This window comes from Macaca thibetana, chromosome 2, assembly GCF_024542745.1.
Source record: "Macaca thibetana thibetana isolate TM-01 chromosome 2, ASM2454274v1, whole genome shotgun sequence".
NCBI lineage: Eukaryota > Metazoa > Chordata > Mammalia > Primates > Cercopithecidae > Macaca > Macaca thibetana.
Genome location: NC_065579.1, coordinates 87,265,836 through 87,292,594, shown reverse-complemented (window position 1 = coordinate 87,292,594; position 26,759 = coordinate 87,265,836). Strand labels below are relative to the sequence as shown.

The following is a 26,759-nucleotide window of genomic DNA, read 5'->3' as shown; positions in this document are numbered from 1 at the left end:
GCTTAGCTGAGCCTCAAACCACTTTTTAAACATTTTTTTCTTCTTTCCCTTTTCCTCTTACCCCTGTCAGTTTCAAGATATAACTTTGAGACAAACTGCATGTATGTGCCTCTCATCTTAAAAGACAGCAATGGAATGTGCTGCGAACCTCCACTCCCTTTCCTTTCCCATACTATACTCTCATGCCTTATGAACATTTATTTGCCTAATGCTTATTAAGCACAGACCATGTGGTCTTATCTGGTCATATTTTTTGTTAGAAGCTTCAGGAGTCAGATCCTAATAGGGACCAGGCACCTCCAGAATTCTCTCTTCAACAAAAGATTCCTTCAAGGATGGAACCCACACCCAGCTGAAGACTAATTTACAACCTGGCAGGATCCACGAAGGTGCCAGCCCCTTCACCAAATGAGACAATAATTCGAGGGCCACCAGAGCCACCTGAGCAAGTCATGCCACCTGGAATCTCGTAGCCCCATTTGCCTCTTCTACTTTCCAAGCCCTTTGTTTAAAAACCCGTGTGTTCCCTCCACAAATTTAAGAGTGGAATTGCTTTCTACTCTTCCCATGCTAGCATGGATAATACAATCTTGCTCTCTCTTATCACAACTCGTCATTATTTTTGACTTATTTTGAGAAGCGGTGAGCGGCAAGACCCTTTTGCAGGTTACAATTTCTTATATTGCTTTTATTTTATTTTATTTATTTTGAGACGGAGTCTCACTGTCACCCAGACTGGAGTGCAATGGTGCGATCTCGGCTCATTGCAACCTCTGCCTCCCGGGTTCAAGCAATTCTCCTGCCTCAGCCTCCTAAGTATCTGGGATTACAGGTGCCCACCATACCCAACTAATTTTTATATTTTTATTTTTGGTAGAGACAGGGTTTCACCATTTTGGCCAGGCTGGTCTTGAACTCCTGACTTCAGGTGATCTGCCCGCCTCAGCCTCCCAAAGTGCTGAGATTACAGGGATGAGCCACTGCTCCTGGCCTTTTCTGTTGCTTTTATATCCTTCCTCAAGTAAAGAATAAGTAAATAATCATCAGGGTTTTTTTTTTTTTTTTTTTTTTTTAAGTATCTTTTAGTGGTTTTATTTTTTTTTACACAACTTTTAAATTTCTGATATATATTTTTTGTAATTTTCTCAGTAGTATTTATTAAGTATTTCTTCATTGATTGGCAATGCCTCATTCTTTACATATTGTTATTTTTGAATTTATAATCTATTCCTGGGTCTTGTTTCATTCTTTGTATTTTATTAGTGCTAACATAATAACTTTAAAATATCTGCCAGGAGAAATTCTCTTTATCTAGCATTTGCTTTTTTTAAAAACCTTTTTTTTTGAGACATGGTTTCCTTATGTTGCCTAGGCTTGTCTTAAACTCCTGGGCTACAGTGATCTCCTGCCTCAGCCTCTCAGTGTGCTAGGATTACAGGTGCGAGCCACTGTGCCTGGCCAAAAAAACATTTTCCTAACCCTTCTAGCCTTTTATATTCTTTCAGATAACTTGATAACGATTTCATTAATTCCCCTCATCTCCACAAACTTACTGTAATTTTAACAACAACAAAGAACTAGCTCTAATTAATCAACTGAGTAGTCTCTAATCTTAAAGTGCTTTCTAGTACAACTGCTTTGGGGAAACATTTGACAGTTTCTTGTAAGTTAAATATACCCCTACCCTTTGACTCATCAATACCATTTCTCGATATTTGTCTGAGAGAAAGCTAAACATGTCTACACACAGGCCTTTACATGAAGGTTCATAGCAACTTCATTTAAAACAGTCCAAGTTGGGGAAAAACCTGAATGTCTGTCAGTAGGAGAATGAACAAGCAATAGCTGTCCATATGATGACATATAACTCAGCGATGAAAATGAATGAACTACTGATACCCACTGTGGATGAATCTCAAATGCATTATCCTGATAGAAAGAAGCTAGACACAAAAGAATCAATACTGTATTATTATACCATATGATGTTTTGGAACAGGCAATACTAGTCTCTCTCAAAAAAAGTCACAATGGTGGTTGCCTGGGAACCAGGGTTGACTGGGAAGGGACTTGAAGGTGTCTTCTGGGGCTATGGAAATGTTCTACATCTTGAAAGAGGTATGGGTTACATGGATGTATTCTTTTCTCAAAGCTCATTGAAATGTATAGTTTAATATTTGTACATTTTTATCCCTCCCCCAAATAAAGTTAAAAACCTTTTTAAATAATAAAAAAAAATGTCTTCCAGTTTCTCCTTGGCCAATTGCAAGGCTTACTCTGAAATTTTAGCTTGAATGATACAAATAAAGATGAGAGGTTTGTGTAAAAACATTTATTACTTGCTGATTGGCTATTTTGCATTGTACTCTTTCTTTAAATATGGAAGCACATTATTAATAAATACCATTAAGCATGAAGAACCAAAATAAAATGCATCAGGGAAAGGCAGCCTCTCTCTCAGTATATCATACTCTCTGCATGGCACAGTTTGAAAGGTGAACTCACTTTTCCCCAAGTGGTAGTAAGTAGAATCTTGATCACATTATGACAGGCAAAGAATATCCTTCGTTTGAGAATCAGATTATACTTGCACCTGATCTTCAGGAGGAGTCCAGGAGACGCTGTACATCCTGTCTCAGGATCTGAACCTTTACCGTTTGCCATGTCAATCTAAGGTGCCTGCTCAGATAGTGAATCTTACTGGCTGCAGCGTTAAGCCTCTGGATTTTATTACTGGCAGCCTAGAGAGGTTAGAAGAGGAGGGTAGAATTGTGGCCTGGAATAAGTTTTTTGTTTTGTTTTGTTTGTTTGTTTGTTTTTTTAGAACATCCTTTAAAAAGTTTATCCTTATCATTTTATTTTAAATATCTGGTGACCTGATTTGTGTCTCATGATGTGATGATATGATACTTCTAAAAAAAAAATTCTGATTCTCATGAAGCTAGGATGTCCCTCTCTGTCATCCCCCAGTTTTCCTTTTGTTTCTAAATGAGTACGTTTGATAATCTGCTGGGGCTGTAAACCTGTGAGCACTCACCAATCAAAAGGATCAGCTCTCAGCCATGAAATGACCTTGAGTGAACTTCAGGGAGATTAACTGGGAGAAAGGATTGAACATTTCTGTGTGAGTGCAGTGCCTAGAGAGAAATGGAGAGCGAGCGAGGTGGCACCGTTTCCTGGAATCCAGTGGTGGTCTGGTGCACGAAGTGTGAGCAGCAAGATCCTAGATACTCACCTTACACCTTGGTGCGGATAACAGAGGCAGAGATGAGGGCCTATCACCGTTTAGTAGGAAGTTGCATCAGGCTAGAATATGTGGCAAAAAAAGGTAGTGTGGACGCAATGATGCATGTGTTTTATGTATGTGTTTTATTTCTCCTCATTGTTAGCACAATGATTTAAAAGTAAGAAATTTTACATTAAAAAAATCGTATTTTGCAGTACTGTCTCAAGTTTTTTGTGAAGAATTTCTAAAATGACTTTTATAAAAAGCATTAATTAGCTATTACAATATTGTAGATGGTCATTTATTGATATGTTCATAGGTAGATTCGTAATAAAAAGATACAATTTTCTGAAAAATTAGGTTGTAATATGGAATGTGTAAGTGTGAGCTTGTTTTGAAAGCCTACATATGTCTGCACATACATATACATGCACTGAGTATTGTATAACAATGAGATAACTGGTTAATTTTGGTTAAAGGAATACGTTTTACTTAATTTTGTTTGGTTCTATTTTCTATTTTTTAAAATTACCAACATATCTTGCTTTTTTTCCAAGTGGTAGTAAGTAGGATCTTGGTCACTTCATGGCAGCAAAGAATATCCTTCATTTGAGAGTCAGATTGTACTTGCACCTAATCTTCAGGAGTTTAGGAGATGCTTTACATCCCATCTCAGGATCTGAACCTTTACCATTTCAATATTTCTATATTTCTTCTATGAAATGAAAGTGAAAATAAGAATCCAGGTTATGAAATTCATATTCCTGGAGAAAAATGTTGAGTCTGAAAGGCTTCATGTTAGATGCATGAACTGATAACAGACTGATGGTCTCAGAGTAGAAAAAGAAAAGCGCTTCCCTTCAGTGGGCTGGTGAGAAGAAACATCATTTCTAAGTGTGCTTTCTGTGTACTTGGAAGCCAGCAGGACAGATGTTCTCAAAGCTGAAGCAACTACTTGTTTCTAAGACTGCTTCTTTTAGAAATGCACTTAGTGGCATGCTCCCACCTTTTGTTTGTTTGTTTGTTTGCCTTGAAAATGTTTATAATACATTTATTCCCTTTGGATCACAGGCTAGAAAAGGTGATTAAAGCAAATGTCTTAGGCTCTCTCATTACCCTTTATACTTGGAACCTGTTTCTTCAAGAGTGGGAAGTTATTAAATGAAGTGTGCTTTAAAAAAAATCATTGTTGCAGTATACTTTCTGATTGAGACATGATTCATAGTTATATACCATATACATATTTAGTATGTAATGCATAAATTATATTCTCAAAGGCAATGGCTATTATATATTTGCTACTTAGATAAGGACAACTTGTTAAATAGATTTTGCTTTCCATATTTAAACATGTGTGCTCACCTATGCATGCACACAAATCCTTACAAGGCTTGAATTGAAGTGTATATGATTGCTCTGATTTTATGAAAATTAAATTATTACAAGGGCTTTCCAACTCTGTTAGTAGTGAGGAGAGGAAATAATTTGAAAGAAGAATAAGAATTGCCAAATCCTAAGCTCACAGCATTATATAGGCCTAATTTTTTTCCCTACTAAAGAAGATTATGAAATGTTCACCTGTATTCTTTAGCTGTCAGTCATTTTATTCTGTGACTCAAGACAACAATGAAAGGTTGAGTATGTTAATGTAAATTTTGTGAGTATCTGAAAGACCTTTCTAACATTACTGCAGCATTATGTTCATGAGATACTGTCAGTTGACTTTTCGGACTAAAGTAACACTGATTCCTTGGGATTAGGGGAATGAAACTAGAGATAACACGCTGATTGAAATATGCGTTAATAAAGACCCATAGTTTATGTAATTGTTGGGGGGTCAAGGAGGGTTAGCAACTGGAGGTTTGCTTTTCCACTGACTGTCCCCCCTCCCTTTTTTCTCTTTTTAAAGAAAAAAGTATATTTATAATATATATTATTATAAGTATATTATATTAATATTATAAAATGAATGCTTCTAAGAGTAGCACCAGCTGCTGTAACAAACACCCAAATTTCAATGGATTAATAGATTCCAACACACTGTCCTCTGTCAGAGAGCTGTTTTCTCTCAGTGTTTTAGGGACCCTGGCTGCCTCTATCTTGTGGGTCTGCCATTTGCTATACTTGGAGTTGTCACCTTGCAGCCTGGGAGAGGGAAGAGAGAGTGGCGAAAGCAAACTTGTTTTTTAAATACCCCAGCTTAGAAGTGAAACATCATTTTTGCTTACCTCCCATTGGCATTCAGTCACATGACCATAACTGAAGGTAAAGGGGTGGGTGGGAGATTGAGGCCCTGGCTAGGCAACTGCCTTTCAGTGGTAAAGCTACCGTATGGAAGAGGATCTGTGACATTCTGATGGGCAGCGAGCCATCTCTGCTTCAATAGCTCATTGCAATTCAACTTAAGCAGTACCTCTATACATACATACATATAAATATAAACAACATTCTGTTCTGTATCTCACTTTCTTTTTAAAAAACTTAATATATTTTAAACCTCCTTTCCTGTCAGTAGCATAGATATATCTGATTTTATTAAATGCCTCCATAGTATCCTATTATATGGCTTTATCATCATTTATTTAACCAATCCTCTATTAATGGTCATTTGCAACAAAAGAACAAGCTATAATAAACATCTTTGAACCCATTTATTTTGTACTCGTATTAGTATTACCTTAGAAATCCCTAGACATGGAATTTCTTGGCTAAAATGCTGCATATTTAATATTTTGACAGTTATTTTTAAATTAATCAATGGAAAGATTGTACCTATTTATACTTTCACCCATAGATAATCTGCCTATGCTCTTACCAACCCAATCTTATTCATTGTTAAGATAATCACTAATCCATCAGGCAGAAAATATCTCGTTTTGTTTTAATTTACATTTCTTTATCCATGGTTTGAATGTATGTGTCCCTCCAAAATTCATATGTTGAAACCTAACCCCCAAGGTGACGGTATTAGAAAGTGGGGCCTCTGGGAGGTGGACAGGTCATGAGGAATCCACCTTTATGAATGGAATTAGTGCCCTTATAAAAGAAGCTTCAGACAGCTGCCTCCCTCTTCCATCTCTCCTGCCATGTGAGGACTCAGCATACATCCCTTTCACCCTTCCACCATGTGAGGATGCAGCAAGAATGCACTATCTTGGAAGCAGAGGGAAGTCCTTGCCAGACACTGAATCTGCTGGTGCCTTGACCTTAGACTTCCCAGTCTCCAGAACTGTGAGAAATAAAATTTCTACATTTGTAAATTACTCAGTGGAAGTATTTTGTTATAGCAGCAAGAACAGACTAAGACATGTGGTTAAACATGTTTTGATATAAATTTATTGGCTATATTTCTTCTATCAATTGTCTGTTTCCAGTCTATGCCTATTATATTAGTTTCCTGTGTCTGCTGTAACAAATGACCACAAAACTTGATGGCTTACAACAACAGAAATTAATTTTTTTCACAGTCCTAGAGGCCACAAGTCCACCCTCAAGGTGCTGGTAGGGCCACTCTCTAGAAGCTCTGGGGATGATTCCGTTTCTTGTCTCTTCTGGCTTCTGGGAGCTCTGGCTATTTCTTGGCTTGTGATTGCATCATTCTGATATCTGCCTCCTTCTTCACATGGTTTTCTCTGTGTTTCTGTCTCCTTCTGTTTCTCTGTCTAATCTCCTTTCTCATCTCATTATACTATATCATATTATCGTATGTATACTGAATATACAGTAATGATAATAATTATTATTGTTTTGTCCACACACTGTTTCCAATCAATAGGTTTCACTGGTTATGGGCCAGTGATATGTGAATTAATAATAAATATATACATAATCCCTAAGTCATTATTCCATAAAATATGTTTTTTCTTGTCTTCATGTCAGCAAAAACAGTGAACTGTTGAGAATAGTGATCTAAAGTCAATGTGATCTAAGTAAAATGTAATTGTGTTTAACAAGTTCAAACTTTGAGTATATTTGCATGATGAATTACAAAAAGAAAAGTAAGAGCATTGATGCTTGGTTCTATTGGACTGGATATATAATTACCAAAGAATCTACATTATCATGCTATGAGAGAGGAGGGATTTCTCAAGTTAATTCATTTGTTTTTTCTCTTATCTAAGCACTTCCGCAGTTCAAATCCTCCCTGCGCTCTGAAGCAGTGTGTGTCCCTGATGTCAGCAGTGGCGCAACCCACAAACCACCCTAGCATTTGGATGCAGTCGCATTTTCTTTTGAGGACATAGACCAAGAGCTGTGAAGTATTTCCCTGGGTCTGAGCAGCGTTCAAAGAGTAGATTTCCAGGGCTATGTGCACCTGCCAGCACTGAGCACTGGACCATGAGTGCCCGGGGCAGCCAAGTGTTCTTTAATACATATGTTCATGGGGGTAGGGTGTGAGACGCTGAGCCCTCCAAAGTGAGGGTCTGGGCAGGGGGTGCCACAAGGAACTCTCTGGAGGTGGTGGGAGGGAAATATTCCATTCCTTTTTCTTTTCTTTTTTTTTTTTTTTCCTGAGATGACATCTTGCTCTGTTGCCCAGGCTGGAGTGCAGTGGCATGATCACAGCTCACTGCAACCTCCGCCTCCCAGGTTCAAGTGATTCTCCTGCCTCAGCCTCCTGAGTAGCTGGGATTACACGCACGTGCCACGACGCTGGCTAATTTTTGTATTTTTAGTGGAGTTTCACCATGTTGGCCAGGCTGGTCTCAAACTCCTGACCTCAGGTGATCCTCCCACCTCGGCCTCCCAAAGTGTTGGGATTACAGGCATAAGCCACTGCACCCTGCCAAATATTCCATTTCTTGATCTGTTTGATGGTTACATCAGTGTATATTTGTCAAAATTCCTCAAATTGTATGCTTAAGGCTTTGTGCACTGTATTGCATGTAAATTATACTTCAATAAAGTACCAATAGCGTAAAAAATAAAGGCTACCAGTGCATACTTTTCTGTAAGTAAGCTAAAGGGGTAACCACATATAATGCCATCACTTTAACACAACTGTTTCATATATTCTTTTCTCATACACCCACACATAAGTGCATAAACATATCACACACTTGGTTTTTTCTTTCTTTTTTAAAATCTGGCTATAATCTAACCATTTGTAGGATTTTTGTGTCCTTGACATTGTATCTTAAATATTTTTTGATGGATGCAGTCTTTATACTTGTGTAATGATTGCTTCCATTTTTTCACTCTGGTAAAAATATTACAGTCTACACTGTTACATATAAAGTTTTTATTATGTTCTCGTGATATATTTTCAGATATAGGATGAGTGCATAAAATATTATGGAGATTTTAATGACTGTAATGGTTAAGACATTGGGCTTTGGAGGTCAGAATGAGCTGGGTTCAAGTTCTGGATCTGCATGATCTTGGACAAGCTACTTCAAATCTAGTTCAATATCACCCTTAGAGTTGTTTTGAGGATTAAATGAGGTCACATATATAAAGTATCTGGTATGGAATCAACCACATAAGTGCTCAGAGATCACCAGATAAAAGATTGAGAAACTACTTTTCATAAGGATGCTACCTGCTTCACTCCCTGAGGTTATGCAGAAGCACTGATTTTCCATTATAACCCCAGCATTGTGTATTAGAATCTCAATTATTTTGTGGATGAAATGAGATATTCTATTGCTGTTTAAGTTTCATTTGTTGACAACTAGGAAGTTGGACATGTTCTAGTGTTCTTGATTTTTAAAATCTTTAAATTTCCTTCTAAACAATTATTCTGTCTTTCAAAAGCCTTTACTTCATTATTTGTTATGAATAAGACAAAAGTCACTATTATAGGGCAGGTTAAGCATCGCTATAGCACAGGAGCCAGTAAAAGAAGGAAATATGTCTGTGTTATTTCTGACCTGGCCAATAAAACAGAGTGGTGAAATGCATTATGCCTCATGGGCTGGCCTTTTGTACCAGCCCAGCAACTGGTGTCTCTGAGCCTCTGGTCCAGAGTTTCCTCAGTGGTCAAGTCTAGTCTAGTTGTGGACATAGGAGGGTGGGGCAGGCTGGAAGATGTTCATTTGAGTGTTAGGGCACATCCCTTTTCTGTTATTGTGCAATAAATTCAACTAGTTTATCCGTGGCATGCAAAGTTAGTGTCGAGCTCACAGCTGGTGCCCTATTCATGTTATTAACAGGTACAGTCTTTACACAGCGCCTGAGAGCGGAGATCCTGGTTCGTGGCTTGTTACGTGTTATTGCAGACTCAGTTGTTGGGATCTAGTTTGATGAACTGGCAGACGCTTCTGTTCCTTCTGTCCCCTTGATTCTCTGGGCAAAACAGTGATGTCACAGGGTCTGCCAAACTTGGGGGAGCTGTTCTCTGCTCCAGACCATACCTTTTCCCCCTTAACCTAGGTATTTATTTATTTAGTTCTTTTTTTTCCCCCTCAGATCATACTTGAATCTTTTTTTTTTTTTTTTTTTTTTTTTTTGAGACGGAGTCTTGCTCTGTCACCCAGGCTGGAGTGCAGTAGCGCGATCTCGGCTCACTACAAACTCCGCCTCCTGGGCATACTTGAATCTTTTAAATCACAGTGTGACAGAAATTTCAGAAGAGCAAGAGTGGGGGGCTAAGGGTTTCACTGCCCTTTATCCCTTATCCATTGCAGCAATCAGTGTTGAGATGTCATCAGCCCTGTTTCCTGCCCTCTGTTGTAAGGAGGATGACTCCAATCATTAGCAAAGGTCCTGGCCCCAGAGCACATGCTGCTCTCTCAGCCTGGGAAGTGGGCAACACAGGGATATTGCTTGCTGGCTGCAGTGGAATTCCCGTGGGACATGCTGGACTATTATTTCATTGCCTGAGTCTGGAGGCTGTGTGTGGCCTTTGATACCATCTGTATTTCTGGAATTGTGGGGCCAGGGTAAAATAGAGTCACACTTCTGTGTACTTATCAAGGATAGAAAAGAGACAAGTTTTTCCCTAGTGTATTTGTTTGCCCAGGATAGAAATTGTGTTGAAATTGAATTATCACTTCCCTTTGCCTTATGTGGGTAACAGAGGCAAGTTTCTGCCAGGCATGATGGCTCACACCTGTAATCTCAGCACTTTGGGAGGCCGAGGCGGAAGTTGGAGACCAGCCTGACCAACATGGAGAAACCCTGTCTCTACTAAAAATACAAAATTAGCCGGGCATGGTGGTGCATGCCTGTAATCCCAGCTACTCGGGAGGCTGAGGCAGGAGAATCGCTCGAACCCGGGAGGTGGAGGTTGCAGTGAGCCGAGATTGCACCATTGCACTCCATCCTGGGCAACAAAAGCGAAACTCCGCCTCAAAAAAAAAAAAAAAAAGACAAGTTTCTCCCTAATCTAAGCAAGCCAAAAATGGCAAAAAACAAGCGGGAAGCCTCCACAGACTTCTGTGAGGCCGGGGCAGATGTGTAACAGGCACCAGCGCCTTGGTGGGTCACGGTTCTGCTCACCTTTTCCTGGGAGAAGGAAAAACCCTTTTACTGGTGAGAACACTAAGACTCAGAGTGTACTTGCCCTGATCACCTATCTAGAAGGTGGCAGAAAGTGCCTTTGCATGCAAGTCTGTCTGAATCTGAAGCAGGTCCTTTCCCACTGCAGTGGAGGTGTTCTTTTAGAACCAAACAGTTCTTGCACTTCCTCCCCTACCTACCTAATACAGGAGTGGGAGGCAGGGCCTGCCAGCCGCAGGGCGGTCTTTCTGTTTTGGTATAGAGCATAAGTGTGCCTTACTGGGGGCAGAACAGAGCATGCCCTATTCCAACAGGCCCACAGTGTCAGGCAACTGAAGACTGGGTGTATCTGCAGTCATCTCCATCATGAGTCAGAGGATGAGTCCAAGAAAGCCTCATGATCTGTTGCAGCGGGCCAGGTTGGGTCATGTGGCTCCTTTGCTAGGAAGACTTCAAGGATAACCATGTCACTTCCTCGCTGGAGACCAAGCACTCTCAGCAAAACCTGTACTCAAAGCAAAGCAGCTCATTGCTATTCTTAGAAAAACAAATTATGAATTTTAGTCCTGGTCATTTGATAGCCACAGGAGGCTGGTGAGAAAGGTCTCTGTCGGGGGATGGAGGGATGGGCAAACCTCAGATTCCCACGACACTAGTCAGCCTTTCAGGGTTGCAGGAGCCTTTGCAACTCAAGGCCAAGCTTGGGAATTCTACCAAGCGTGGCTGAAGTTGGCCCTCTTAGAGTCAGGTGATCCGGGCTCTACAGTTATTTGTTGCATAACCACAGGCAAGTTCAGGAACTCTCTGGGTCTCCATGTTGTTGTTTGAAAAATGAGATGGTGTGGGGATGGCTGACTTCGCTAATGTCTGTTCCCCTTTCAGATCTTACATCTTTAAAATGTTTAAAGCACACCTCAAATATTAACATACAAGAACAGTAAATTACACCTTATGATTTTTGTTTTTCTCTGAGTTCATCATCTCTTAAATATGCTTGCTTGGCCAGGCGTGGTGGCTTGCGCCTCTGATTCTAGCACTTTGGGAGCCCAAGGCAGGAGGACTGCTTGAGCACAGGAGGTCAAGTCTGCAGTGAGCTATGATTATGCCACTGCACTCTAGTCTGGGTGACAGAGCAAGATCCTACATCTTAAAAAAATAAAAATAAAAAAATGCCCAGGTATGAACAAATGATAAGGAAGCTCTATTTCTGAGTATGCCACTTTCCTAGAATGCTGGGAGATTGTACTCTGAAGAACTCTTTAATTACATAACTTCTGTTTCTGCTGAAATTCTCTATGTTGTTGTCTACTTGTGTTTTACATTTTATTACAGAAAATTTGAAATGTAGCAAGAGAATTATGTGACAAACCCCTGTGGACCCATCAACCAGCTTCAACAATTATCTACATTTTGTCAATCATGTTTCATCTACCCCCCACTTCCACCCCATGCATACTTTTGGCAAAGGGGAGTGGCTGGAGTATTTGTAAGCAAATCTCAGACTTCATATCATTTCACTGTTAAATGCTTCAATTTGTGTTTCTAACAGAGAAGGCCCCCCTTTGTATAAAATATGACTACCATGCCATTATTACACCCACTGAATTAACAGTGACGAAGGAGTTCTTTGAACTTTTAGTGAATTCAGGGTGGAAGTGGTATTGGGATGAAGAAGCCCTGGTCTGGATTTATCCCCTTTACCCAAAACAATGGGGGAATTCATTGAAGGGGATCTTGGGGCTTAAGCTGTCACTTGGCCCACCCCTTACAAGACTTTCAGAAAGCAAATTTGGAAAAGACCTGTCTGTTCAGAACAATGGATATAACTAGCATTTGCTCAGCACCCTTTGTGTACATCTCCATATATATTATCTCCTTTAACCTCCACACCAAAAAGCTGAGAGTAGAAACCAAGGCTCAAGGAGGACCTTCCCAAATATTAACTTCTGATTGGTCAACCCTAGAATATCATAATGTTACTGAAACAATAGGAAATTCCCCATACTGATTCAATAGGAAATTCCCCCCTAGCATCAGAGCACAGGTTATTGGGTTCATGCCTTAATCTAACCAGATGTTTAACTCCTGTAGCAACAATAACCAGTTCATTCATTGTTTATTGTTGTTTGGTTTTTTGTTTTGTTTTGTTTGTTTTGAGACAGGGTCTCCATCTGTTGCCCAGGCTGTAGTGCAGTGGCACAATCATGGCTAACAGCAGCCTCAAACTGCTAGACTCAAGAGATCCTCCTGCCTCAGCCTCCCAAGTAGCTGGGACCACGGGCATACACCAGCATGTCTGGCTAATTTGTTAATTTTTTGTGGAGACAAGATCTTACTCTGTTGACCAGGCTGGTCTCAAACTTCTGGCCTCAAGCAGTCCTCCTGCCTGGGCCTCAGTACCCAGCTACCAGTTTATTCTTTAAGATTCCCTGGGAAATAGTTAAATGAAGATAATATCTTATTAGGCAGACAGAACATGAAAATGCCTTCCTCTCTTCAGCCCAGGTTGAAGGATTCTAGGCAGTCTTCCCCTCTCTCTAATTCGCTTTCCCCAAATGGATATGAGGGCAAATCACAGGGCTTATAAGTCATTTTCTAGGATTAGAGGACCTTGTAGATTTGTGCTTGAAAGGATTGGATTTTTTGCATTGGAAACCTATAACTTATTATTCAGTTAGGAGAATCTTTAAATAGAAAACTGAAAAAGTGCCTCCTTATATACATTTAGCAGTAGGAAGAGGCCCCTTAAAGTATTCTGGGAGGGGGGAAAAAGGAATGGAGATAAGGTGGGGAGGAAGGAAGTGAGGTAGGGAGGAAAATAAAAATTAAAGAACCCTCATGAATCCCAGATTGATTTTATGACCTGTTTTGAAAGGAGCTCTAGTAACTTATGTTGTTTGTGTTTAAAGTGTCCTTCTGCAGACCCAAAGTTGTAGGCAAATACCTGCTTTCGTAATCAGATCATCCAGCAGGTTTCCTGTGAAGCTACTGAAGCTTAAACTTCAGGGTTCTTTCCTTGTATTGGTCCCTCCCAAAGCCTTGGTAGGGGCTCTAGAAATGTGTTCCCCACTCAGATGCATAAACTCCAAAGCACACAAACCCAGATACAGCCCTGGGTCTCAGGAATCAAGTTCTCAAGGGAATGATGTGCCAGAACCATCTCTTGATAAGTCCCAGATTTCCCAGTAGTACAACTTGCCTTTGTTTCTTTTTAATTTCTTCTTGTAATTTGCACATATTTAACCCCCTTTGTATTTCATTTGTGCAGATGAAATTATGCAGCAGGAAGTCAGGCCCTTGATGGCGGTGGAGATAATAGAACAACTTCACAGACAATTTGCCATTCTTTCAGGTAAGGAGGACATTCATTTGCATTTCCAGATTTTGATGGGGGTGGAGGGTCTTGATGGGAAGGCCCAACCTCTTGAACCTTGAGGAATATTATACTCAAATCTTACTCACCCCTTAGGCCTCACCCAGGACTAGAACAGGCTGAGGCCTATCCTGCCAGAAGAGGGTGGGATCTCATATATATTATTACCTTTGCTGTTCAGTGCAATCTGATCTTTCCCAAAGGAGCACATTTCTTTGTGGTTGTAAATAACAGAGCTGAAAAGATTTTGAGGAAAGAAAAAGAGATAACTACTGACATCAGCGGCCACCATGATGTTCTTCCAATGTTCCTGTTGGATGTTCTTCCAAGATTCCTCCTTAAAAAGGTCTAAGTTCTAAGGGTTCCCAAATGTTGCTGAGGTTATTTGTTCTCTGGGAGAACTGTCTTTTATTCTTAGCTCATTTAAGGGGATTTCCATTAAGCATTTAATTGGGAATGAAGAGAAACTGTTCTGACTAAAAGTCTAGCATTTTTTGAGCCTAGACACAACCCTGAAAGGCTGTCATGACTTGAATATTGTTCTTTCTTATTCGCCTAGCTAAGGGTGACATGACTTTAATTACTAAAACTAGAAGTAGATGCCAAACCCCAAATTGTAGTTAGACCCAACTTAGAGAATGAAGTGGTGACATTAGATGTCCTTAGTATATAACATGGAGGGATAAAGTGGCAAGTTACTATTTTCAACTTTTACATCTCTTCTGAAAAAAACAACAAAGCCATCTTAGTTATATCACAGAGAGAATATGTAGTTGGCGTGAATTTTATTCTACAACATGGGATGTAAAAAAAAAAGTCCCATCTCTTTCTTTTCTCCAAATCACACTTAATCTGCTCCAGGCTCCTCATACCACTGATTTGAAGGAGATGCGAACTCAGTTACTATTGGGATACTTCTCCCAACCCCAGCATTGCCTCCTGGGTGGCAACATCTTACATAATCCAGGACATTCTGGGGGAATTCTCTGGTCTTCACATTAGTCACTGCTCACATAGTCACTGAAAGCTCCATAAATACAGGGTCCTCCTTTTTCTTCTTTCTGTCTGTATTGCCAATACTTAGATCAGAGACTAGAACATAAAAGGTGCTCAGTACAAAAATATCCAAGTCCCTGTGGTCTATTCTGTGAGGCCCGTGGTCTCCCTGCTCCCCAAATGCCTAGTTAGGCACCATTGGTCCCTGTGGGAGGACATAACCAGCCTCCTGAAGGCTCATAGCTTCCCACTATGAGTCTAGGCTTGCGCAAGACAAAAGGCAGAATGGGGTCTGTCCTCTGGGTTCCTGGAAGCTGTTGCTGTGGCCCTACCACAGAAGGCTCCAAGACCACCATGCAGCTCAAGGTCTGGAATGGATGACAGGGTGGGCTGGGGTCGGGTAGATTCCTAGAGCCTCAGACTAAAGCTCTAAGGCCTCAATGCATGATTCTGGCCTATATAATTATGCAATGGCTCATCTCAGGAATCAGTCTAGTGACTGATTAATTAATACATTTATGATCCAAATTTATCTCCTTTGAGTATTATTGAGGCATTTCTTTCTGTTCTTATGACTTAGAGGCAATATAGAAAAAACATGAACTGGTATCAGACAGCTCCAGATATGAATTTGGATTCTGTACTTACTAGCAGCGTCACCTTGGGCAGCTTACTTCTCTAAGCCTCAGTTTCCTTATCTGTATGATGGGATTATTGTAACTTTTTTTTTTTTTGAAACGTAGTCTTGCTCTGTCATCCAGGCTGGAGTACAATAGGATAATCTCAGCTCACTGCAACCTCCACCTCCCAGGTTCAAGTGATTATCCTGCCTCAGCCTCCTGAGTTGCTGGGATTATAGGGACCCGCCATCATGCCTGGCTAATTTTTGTGTTTTTGTAGAGACGGGGTTTCACCATGTTGGCCAGGCCGGTCCTGAACTCCTGACCTCAGGTGGTCCACCTGCCTCAGCCTCTTAAAGCGCTGGGATTACAGGCGTGAGCCACCACACCCAGCCAGTAATTTTGAGGATTAAATGACATAATGTATGAAAAATGCTTGGTATTGCAACTGCTAAATAAGTGTTTCTCTTTTTTTCCGATATCTTTTATAGTGCTAAATAAGTGTTTCTCTTTTTTGCTGATACATTTTTATAGTTCTATAAAATGTTTATTTTGGGGTTCTATTACAAGTAAGATAGTTTTTATAAGGAACTGAAGTCATGCTCACATAACTATGGTATACAATGCCACCATTGATTAGGAATAGAGAGGATTGTCACTCCTTAACGTAGAACAGAGAACTGTGGAAACACACACTGGGCACAGAATACACTTCTGCTTTAGGAAGTTACTTTGACCATAATAAAGATAACCCTTCGATTCTGAGTTTCTTTTGTCATTTAAGTTTGTCTTCTTTTTTTCTTCTCTTTTCCTTTTTTTTTTTTTTTTTTTTTTTTTTTTGAGACATGGTCTCGCTTTATTGCCCAGGCTGGGGTGCAGTGGCACAGTCTTGGCTCACTGCAGCCTTGACCTCTCAGGCTCAAGTGATCCTCCTACCTCAGCCTCCTGAGTAACTGAGACTACAGGCAGGCACTGGCGCACACCATCATGCCCAGCTAATTTTTAAATTTTTTGAAGAGATGGGGTTTTGCCATGTTGCCCAGGCTGGTCTGGAACTCCTGGGCTCAAACAATCTTTCCATCTCAGTCTCCCAAAGTGCTGGGATTACAGGCGTGAGCCAGCACGTCCAGCCCAAATTTGCCTTTCTTATGAAGGAGAAGCATGGATTCGCTGTGATAGTAATTACAGCCTTGCAAGCCTGCAGGAATAGCGGCAGCCGTGGGTCTCTCTGAGTCAGCACTTTGTTTGGAATCAGAGGCCTGCTTTTCATCTTTAACCATCTCTCTTTTTCTGGCAGAAACAGCAGGTGTCAGCAAGGAGGCTGTTGTGGGGGCCAGTACAGTTGTTGTAAAACAGAAATCTCTCTAATTAGGTCTTTTCCCATGGCTGTGGTAGCCTAAGAGCTGCAGTCTCAGCCCCAACTCGCAGCAGTTTCCTTTTCCTGATTCAGGCAAGTAAGGTAAATATTTTCCCTACAAAATTTTCTACCAATTTCATTGATCTCTGGAAGGAGCCAGAGGCCCTGTCAACCAGCAAAGCTGTGAAGGAGAAGATAGAGCCTTTTCCTCAATGCAGCTCTAGCTGCCTAGTCTGCTGAACTGTGCATGTGTTCCCACGGCTGGTAGAAGAGCAGAGGCTCATTACATGAAGCCTGACCCAGATTTGTGGCCCAATGGTTTGCAGCCTTGAAGCCTGTGGGCAGGGCCACCAGCGAGAATTGGATATTGACCGGGGCTGGGGCCTCTGGGAGCTCTGACATTGGAAGACACCTGCATGTTCACAGTGAACTTGGGATATTTCTAAATTCAGAGCTTAGCTAGGAAACGAGAGTATAACCTGGTTAGTGTGGTGGAAACATTCTGGGCTTTGGACTCAGACAATTCTGGGTTCACATTCCAACACAACCAGTAGGTGGCTCTGAACCTCGGTTTTTCATCTGTAAGAAGAAAAGTGCTCAGCATGGTATCTGACTACCAGGGAACTTAACCTCTGAGACTTGTTGGTTTGTTTTTTAAACTGCATAACGAGGTCTGAAGATAGAAACTCTTGGTATTGGATCAGAGGCTCGATGACATTAAGGTTGACATCTTTATGATTCTCTTGATGTTTTCTTCTTACTTGTCAACTCTTGATTCAAGGTGGCTGCTGCAATTCCAGACATCAGGTCAGTGTCCAAAGCAGGAAGAAGGAGAAGGAAAATGCTGGCTTCTTCAGTTCCGTTTGTAGAAACTCTTGGCTGCCTTCTGCTTATGTCTTATTCTAGAATTATGTCACACAGCCATTCCCTGGCAGCAAGAGAATCTCAGAAGGCAAGCATTTAGCTTTCTAACTGCCACAGGAGATGGTGGTCAGGGAAAAGGGGATTGGGAGTGAATTAGCCATTTATCAACATTGCCACAGCTCCTTTCCTTTAATTATAAGGAATTGTCCTTTTAGCTTTATCTTGATGGTTGTTTCCCACTTGGAATTACTGTGTCTGAATCTCTCTCTTTCACTTTCTCTCCCTCTTTGCTCCCTTTCTCTGCCTCTGTCTTGTGGCAGCTTGAATCCTTTTGAAAGTAATTGATGAAGAAATCAACTGCTCAATACTCTTAGGCTTGTAGAGTCCCCAGTTTCCCCTCATACACACCAATGAACCCCAGGTTTGGTGGCGGGTAGGGCTCCCAGGGGTGAGTGGGGGACTCCTACCTGAAACAATGGAGAATGTCAAACCAAGGAAGAGATCAGAGCCCCAACTCCTAACTTACCTATGGAGCTAGTGACTTGAAACCTGGGCGGTGAGAACCAAGGGTGATATCTAGAGCAGGACTGTTTAATAGACATACAGTGTGGCCCACACGTGTACTTTAAAATTTTATAGTAACCATATTAAAAAGGTTAAAATAAATGGATACAATGAATTTTAATAATATATTTTAAAATTACCCATATCTGAAATAATATTTTCACATGTACTCAATATTTAACATTATTGAGATTTTACCTTTTTATTCTAAATCTTTGAAATCTAGTTCGCATTATATACTTACAGCATATCTCAGTTTGGACTGGTTACATTTCAGGTGCTTCATAGTCACATGTGTCTAGCGGCTGTTGGATTCGGTAGTGCAGGTGAGAGGGAAGGTTCTCAGTCATGTTTGACTGAATATCTCCTTTTTATAACAAAAGATTTGTATTGCCCTCTGCCATCCTAACATGAAATTTATACATACTATAACTTGTATCTGCAAGGGTGGGCTCAACAACTACAACAAACAGACTCCAAAGGGTATAGGGCTCCAACTGTAACCACCCAAGGGGTTGACCTTGCCTGCTGCCCAGACAGAGCCAGGGGAATTGCAATAGAGAAAGAGTAATTCATGCAGAGCCGGTTGTGTGGGAGACTGGAGGTTTGTTATTACTCAAATCAGTCTCCCCGAGCATTCAGGGAGCAGAGTTTTTAAGGATAACTTGGTGGGTGGGGGAAACCCAGTGAGCCAGGAGTGCTGATTGGCCAGAGATGAAATCACAGGGAGTTGGACCTGTCTTCTTGTGTTTAGTCAGTTCCTGGGTGGGGGCCACAAGATCAGATGAGCCAATTTATTGATCTGGGTGGTGCCAGCTGATCCATCAAGTGCAGGGTCTGCAAAATATCTCAAGCACTGATCTTAGGAGCAGTTCAGGGAGGGTCAGAACCTTGTAGCCCCCAGCTGCAGGACTCCTAAACCGTAAGTTTTAATCTTGTGGCTAATGTTAGTCCTACAAAGGCAATCTAATCCCCAGGCAAGAAGGGGGTCTGCTTTGGGAAAGGGCTGTTACCGTCTTTGTTTAAACTATAAACTAAATTTCTCCCAAACTTAGTTCAGCCTACGCCCAGGAATAAACAAGGACAGCTTGGAGGTTAGAAGCAAGATGGAGTGGATTAAGTTAGATCTCTTTCACTGTCTCAGTCATGATTTTGCGAAGGCTGTTTCAAAACACACATAACAGAAATTAAGTTCTTACTCTTTTTTTTTTTTTAATACTTTAAGTTCTAGGGTACATGTGGATAACGTGCAGGTTTGTTACATATGTATACCTGTGCCATGTTGGCGTGCTGCACCCATCAACTCGTCAGCACCCAAGTGCTTACTCTTTTACCACTTCTGCATGTATGTTCCTGGTCAGCAGACAACTTTTCTCCATGTGGAGGTTCAGGAATGAAGGCTCCTTTGAGTTTTTGGTGCTTACTGTTGTTATGCATATTGCAGCCTTCTTCTTATGTGTGTCCGGGGAGCAGACAGGCTAACAGAACATGGAAGGAGCATAGTGCTTCTTAAAATTCTCAGCTCCGAGATAGCATACAGCACATTCCATTGACTTGAACTTGTCACAGTCATTTGAACAAACATAACAGCATGGGATCTGGGAAATGTAGTGTAGCTGTGTGCCCAGGAAGGGTAAACTTAGGTGAATAGCCGCCCCTACCTATGCTCATATTTTTAAAAATTAAAAAATAAAATATAAGGAACTGCAATGTAAAGGAGAAATCAAAGGAAACTAATTATAGTAAAGTAACATATCTTTCAATAGCACGTATTTCCACATACATGTCTAGCTACATGAGAATAATAAAAGAGATGCTTGCTCCTCAATTTGGAGTCACCATAAATGTGATGGGTGCAAATGCTGGGGTGTGATGGGGTGATCGGATACCTGCAGTGACTTTATTAAGATTAAAAGAAAAAAAATTCTTGGCCGGGTGTGGTGGCTCACGCCTGTAATCAATCCCAGCACTTTGGGAGGCTGAGGTGGGGGGATCACCTGAGGTCGGGAGTTAGAGACCAGCCTGACCAACATGGAGAAACTCTATCTCTACTAAAAATACAAAATTAGCTGGGCGTGGTGACACATGCTTGTAATCCCAGCTACTCGGGAGGCTGAGGCAGGAGAATCGCTTGAACCCGAGAGGCGGAAGTTGTGGTGAGCCGAGATCATGCCATTGCACTCCAGCCTGGGCAACAAGAGTGAAACTCCGTCTCAAAAATAAATAAATAAATAAATAAATAAATAAATAAAAAAATAAAATAAAATAAAATAAATAAAATAAAAATTCTTTATGAGTATTTGTAAAAACAGAGTTAGAGGCTAGGTTCAGAGCATTTTAAATGGATTTTTCACTTAAATTAAGCCTCTAGTAAGACATTTGGAAGTCATGTAGCATGTGGGGCAATTCTTTGTTTTATTACGGAGAATGGGTCATTTAGTATTCCAGGCCCTGAGATTTCCAAAGTGCCTCCCAGGGAATGGGTCTGCCATTTCCCCAGTGAAAACCTTGTGTGGAGGAGAAAGGGAAAATAGATATTGGAAGGCAAAGAGCAGTAGGAAGATGCTTTGCACCCTTCCCCATCATTGATCTTTGCCATCTTCCTATAGGATTTCCCGTATTCTCAATTCACCTCTGTATGAAGCCTTCTTGCCAACTATCCCCAGGGCCCTTTCAGCAATCCCCTTATGTTCCCCAAGCGCTTAATGTTTTCTGCAATAAAACTAGATGTTTTTCACTTAATGAAAAGGTACAAAATCATAGTAGGAGGAGTAGTTTAGGTTATCATTTTACTTAGTACCAAATAATTCGGGCTGTTTTTTTTTTTTTTTTTTTTTTTTTGAGACGGAGTCTCGCTCTGTCACCCAGGCTGGGGTGCGGTGGCCGGATCTCTGCTCACTGCAAGCTCCGCCTCCCGGGTTTACGCCATTCTCCTGGCTCAGCCTCCCGAGTAGCTGGGACTACAGGCGCTCGCCACCTCGCCCCGCTAGTTTTTTGTACTTTTTAGTAGAGACGGGGTTTCACCGTGTTAGCCAGGATGGTCTCGATTTCCTGACCTCGTGATCCGCCCGTCTCGGCCTCCCAAAGTGCTGGGATTACAGGCTTGAGCCACCGCGCCCGGCCAATTCGGGGTTTTTTGTATTCCTTGAATGGGACTTCGGAATGATCACTTTCTTCCTATTGCATTACCGCGTTTCCTCAGAAGGTGGCACTAGATGCCATGTTGTGGGTTGCCCCGTGGTGGTAAATCTAGCTGTTTCCTTGATGCTTCTGCCTCTTAAGACTAATATTCAACAATAGGTGGGTGTCCACAGTTAACCTTAGGGCCTCTCTGCTGTTCAGTATTGGTAGTAACTAAGATAGAAGAAAATGTCGCCTTTTTTCATTTAGGTGGGGCTAACTTTAATACAGTCAACTATAAAAAGGTAAAATTGACCAGGTGCAGTGGCTCATGCCTATAATCCCAGCACTTTGGGAGGCCGAGGCAGATGGATCATTTGAGGTCAGGAGTTCGAGACCAGCCTGGCCAACATGGTGAAACCCCGTCTCTACTAAAAATACAAAAATTAGCCGGGCGTGGTGGCGTGTGCCTGTAATCCTAGCTACTCGGTAGGCTAAGGCACGAGAATCGCTTGAACCTGGGAGGTGGAGGTTGCAGTGAGCGGAGATCGCACCACTGCAGTCTAGCCTGGGCGACAGAGCAAGATTCCATCTAATAATAATAATAATAAATAAAAGGTAAAATTAAATGGCATAATCACATTCTAGTGAATATTTTAGCGTGTTTCAGTTCCTTGAAATGTTTTAGCCATTCCCTCAGCAAATGTTGATTATGCAATTACTACAGTGTTATAATGCATCTAAATTTAGCTTTTTAAAGACACAAATTCTCTGAATGCACGTTTCTCTGAAACTTCCCATAGTTGTGAAACTGCAAAGAGGAAGAATATTATTAGATGAAAGCTGTTAATATCCTTATCAGTCACTGTAATGAGGTAGTTTAACATACTTGTCTTGGTAAACATCTAATCTATAGATTTCATTTTTGGAAATTTAGAGTAAACATATAGGATTAATAAAGAGGTACCTCTTGGGGACGGATGACTGACCATCCAGACAAATCTCACATGGTTTCATTCCACAGCAATTGGTTTCTGAGCACCTAAGACCCATATTAACAACACCCACAAGAGACTTGTGCAGAAAAACCACAGCACTAACTTACTCTTTACGTAATATACTTATGTTTGCTCAATGACGCATTCCTTTTCTTGAAACAAATTTATGTGGAAAATGAGATTATAAACAGAAGATTCTTATCAGGCTTGGAGTCAGCACCAGAGAGTTGGCCGAACGATCTTACAGTGGTGTCATCAGATAGACTGGTAACATGGATTGGACTCTCAGGGTGGGCTGGCCCTCTCTCCTTAGCTGTACACCGCCCGCCTTTGCTCCTTTGAGTCCTCCTCTTCTGTAGTTTCTTTGTTGACCACACATCCTCATTAACCACACAGTCCCCACTAATCACACCCCACACTGATATGTCTTTCTCAGATATGTTAAATACATTCAGTCATTTGTAGTTGGCCTTGCCTTGAGAGCCATGATTCCTCTTCAAGTGGTTTCTCTTCAAGGACATCACTTGGAAGGTGCATGCAACTTAAGCTCCTATGCCACTGGCTAGGGCAGAGGTTCCCAAACCCTCTCAATTCTCTGCGCCTTAGTATCTCAGTCTTTCTTTCATGGCCCCCCAAGGCCAAAAGCAATAACTAGCATTTCAAACAACTTAATATGTATCTATGTCCTAACAACTTAGTAGCTGTTTGAAAAAATAATACATATAAATTAAAATATTATTTTTTCTCTCAATTTTATTCTTAAATAACTACAACTATCTTAAACCTTGCAATCAAACCAGATATCACCACCTTTATGTCTTGTTCCACATTGATTTTCATACTGTTTTTGCTTTTTATTCCAGCAAGTACCAAACCCCCAGCTTTTTAAAGATGCAACACCATCTACAAGAATATAATGCAATTTGATGTTGAAATTGGGAACTACTGGGGCCGGGCGTGGTGGCTCATGCCTGTAATTCCAGCACTTTGGGAGGCCGAGGCGGGTGGATCACCTAAAGTCGGGAGTTCAACACCAGCCTGGCCAACATTGTGAAACCCTGCCCCTACTAAAAATACAAAAATTAGCTGGGTGTGGTGGTGCATGCCTGTAATCCCAGCTACTCAGGAGGCTGAGGCAGGAGAATCGCTTGAACCTGTGAGTCAGAGGTTGCAGTGAGCCGAGATTGCATCACTGCACTCAAGCCTGGGCGACAGCGCGAGACTCTGTCTCAAAAAAAGAAAAAAGAAATTGGGAGTTACCTCTAGCTAGTAGTAGTACATATGGTGTCCAACAGATGTCAACTATCACTGGGTTTCCCTCAAAAATTTAAAATAGTCACAGCGCTCCTATGAGTTTACTGTGGTTCCCTGGGTACCTGTGACACAGTTTGGGGATTGCGGGGCTAGAACTTAGTCAAATGGCTCCACGTAACTGCAAGGGGACTGGGAAATAGAATCTATTGAATTTGGTGGTCTCTGCTCTGAATTAAATGTTAATTTTCATATTTTTACTTTCACAGGGATATCTTAAATTGCTATTTATAAATTCTTGAAGGGAAGCTGATTATTGCTTCCTTGTAATAATAATAATTATAATAATGGTCACCATTTTTTGAGCAGTTTTATATAATAAGCACCCTGCTAAGGTGCTTCTCCTTTGTGCTGTCACTTAATTCTCACAATACCTTACCACATAGGTACAAACATTATTCCTATATAATAAAATGATGGGACATATATATCTATGTATATACCTAGATATATATATATAAATATGAAAGAAACACATTAAGTATCTTGGCCAAAATCATATAGCAACAATGTGGCAAAGCAGATTTGAACCAGGCTGTCTGATTTTAGCGTTAACTCTCTTAACCAGCATGCAATATTACTTTTGACATTTACTGACTACAAAAATGAAGAGCAATATTACATATTTGTGTTGGCATTATTTACTATTCTACCTATGCTGAATAATTAAATCAGTATTACCTTTTACACAGTAACTCTCTTCAAACGATTCAAAAATTGAGTTCTTACAATGCCATGGAGCCAGCATGAATGAGAAGAGAGACTTGCTCAAAATAACTGTGTTAACTTCTCCCAAATTCTAGTCTGAGATAATATAGATAGGAAAAGAGGTGACTGATATTCTTTCACCCAACTTTCCTGCAGAGGCGCGACGTGACAGCATTTTGCTAACATCTTGACCACCTGTTTTTGTTACAGGAGGCCGAGGGGAGGATGGCGCCCCCATCATCACGTTCCCAGAGTTTTCGGGGTTCAAACACATCCCAGATGAAGACTTCCTGAATGTCATGACCTACCTGACTAGCATCCCCAGGTGAGCTGAGTACAGTCTCCTGCCGCCTTAGGCACTGGCTTTATTCCACCCTTCCCATGTGGCAGGGCTGGGTTGAGACATAGACTTCCATGAGCACAGTTTACCCTGGTATGCATAATAACCCAGCTGGCTTCTGTCACCCATCAGTCACGAACAAGGAATGTGGACAGGGACTGGAAAACAATGACAAACAATTCTCAGTTTTGACTCTGTTTGCACACCGGAGGGACAGAGTAAACAGTGTCGAGTGGATGGAAAACTGATTGAGCAGCTGTGTTGCCTTTGTTCCTTAGGCTATTACTTTATTTTTATTTTTTATTTTTGAGATGGAGTCTTGCTTTGTTGCCCAGGCTGGAGTGCAGTGGCACGATCTTGGCTCACTACAACCTCCGCCTCCTGGGTTCGAGCAATTTCCAGCTAATCTTTTTTTTTTTTTTTTTTTTTTTTTTAGCAGAGAGGGGTGTCACCATGTTGGCCAGGCTGGTCTCGAACCCCTGACCTCAAATGATCCCCCTGCCTCGGCCTCCCAAAGTGCTGGGATTACAGGCTTGAGCCACCGTGCCCAGCCGAGGCTATTCTGGCTTCCTGGGTCGTGTTGTCTAGGACACAGGACCCTTGTTTAAGGACCTCCAACTGTGTCAGGAGTTATTTATCGCTCCTAAATAAGAAAATTAGGGGCAGATTGTTGTGATTGTCATTGTCAGATGGAGAAACTAAGGCACAGAGCAAGGAAACTACAAGGCCAGGGAAAAAAAACTGTGCTTGTAGCCAAGCCCACGATAGAAATGCTTTCTGGCATCTTCTCCTTCCACCCGCTCCAGCCTGGGCCTCAACTCTTTATGCCGCTTAAATCAGTATGCGCCCAGGTCTTCAAGGGGATGGAGTGTGGGCAGAGTCCACATTGGTTACCACCATTTCACAGACAGGGGCAGAGCGGGGTCCAAATGCTGTCCTTAGGCAGTGCTGTGTCCACCTCTAGCCGAGAAGACTTGGTTGGGAAAGGCCTTCCCTCCATGGGTTTGCATTGCTGATGAGCCCCCACCCCTCCCTTGACTATGGTGTGGTTTAGAATGTACACAGTGACCAGGTGTGTGGTATTTTGCTTGCTTGCCATCTGCCTTTTATGATTTAGAGGTAAACAGCAGCTTTGTGACTGAGAGGCCGCCTGGAGTCTGATACCACTTGTGGAGATTAGGAAGTTGATTGCTTTAACCAAACCCGCTTGAAAAACATGTTTTTTCTTTTACACCTTTTTCTTTAGTTTTTTCTTTTACACCTTTTTCTTTAGTTTTTTCTTTTACCCATCTTATTTCTTCAGAGAAAGTTGTGGATTTATTTTGAATGCATTTCTTCAAAGTTAGTACTTAAATATATTTCACTGATTTCCCCCTTTCCTCCTCCCTGCCACGGTCATATGCCATTTATTAATGCAGATATAAGGATGTGGGAAATCCTTTGTTGCTGTGAGGGAAACACACCACACCTGTCTCACGGCTTTGCTCCGGTGTTTCTCTGCGGGACACCTCTGCCTCTCTTTTAGGCCTGATTCTCACTCATTCATCAGCCCTCAACTCTGACCTCATCCCTTTGATGAAACCTTCCCTCACCCCAGTTCTGTTTTCACAGAATCTTTTAAATTTCCACAGAACCCCAGGGTTTACCTTTGCCTATGGAAATTACTTGTCTATGGAAATTATTTCTGCCTCTTCCAGTAGACTGTGAACTTCTTAAGAGTAGGGGCAAATGCTTTGCTTTTCTTCTCTTTCTCTTTCAAAATCTGCAGCCCTAGTCCAGTGCCCAGTGTATGGTTGGTTCTCAGAACTAATGTTGGTACAGTTTTCAGTTTTGATAATGA

General features: G+C 41.3%; 1 protein-coding gene and 1 long non-coding RNA gene across 3 annotated transcripts in view; both read left to right on the top strand.

Moving 5' to 3' along the window:
* The window catches only part of LOC126948425 (uncharacterized), a 35,158-nt gene extending 24,616 nt beyond the window's left edge, over window positions 1-10,542 (top strand). The window contains exon 2 of the long non-coding RNA XR_007723448.1: window positions 7,347-10,542. This is a non-coding gene — a long non-coding RNA (uncharacterized LOC126948425). The remainder of the gene's footprint in view (window positions 1-7,346) is intronic.
* MCF2L2 (MCF.2 cell line derived transforming sequence-like 2) overlaps window positions 1-26,759 on the top strand; it is a 252,899-nt gene that overhangs the window by 25,034 nt on the left and 201,106 nt on the right. For both annotated transcript variants that reach the window (XM_050780177.1, XM_050780176.1), the window contains exons 2-3: window positions 13,937-14,020; window positions 24,790-24,904. In XM_050780177.1, coding sequence (XP_050636134.1) covers window positions 13,937-14,020; window positions 24,790-24,904 — 199 coding nt within the window. The remainder of the gene's footprint in view (window positions 1-13,936; window positions 14,021-24,789; window positions 24,905-26,759) is intronic.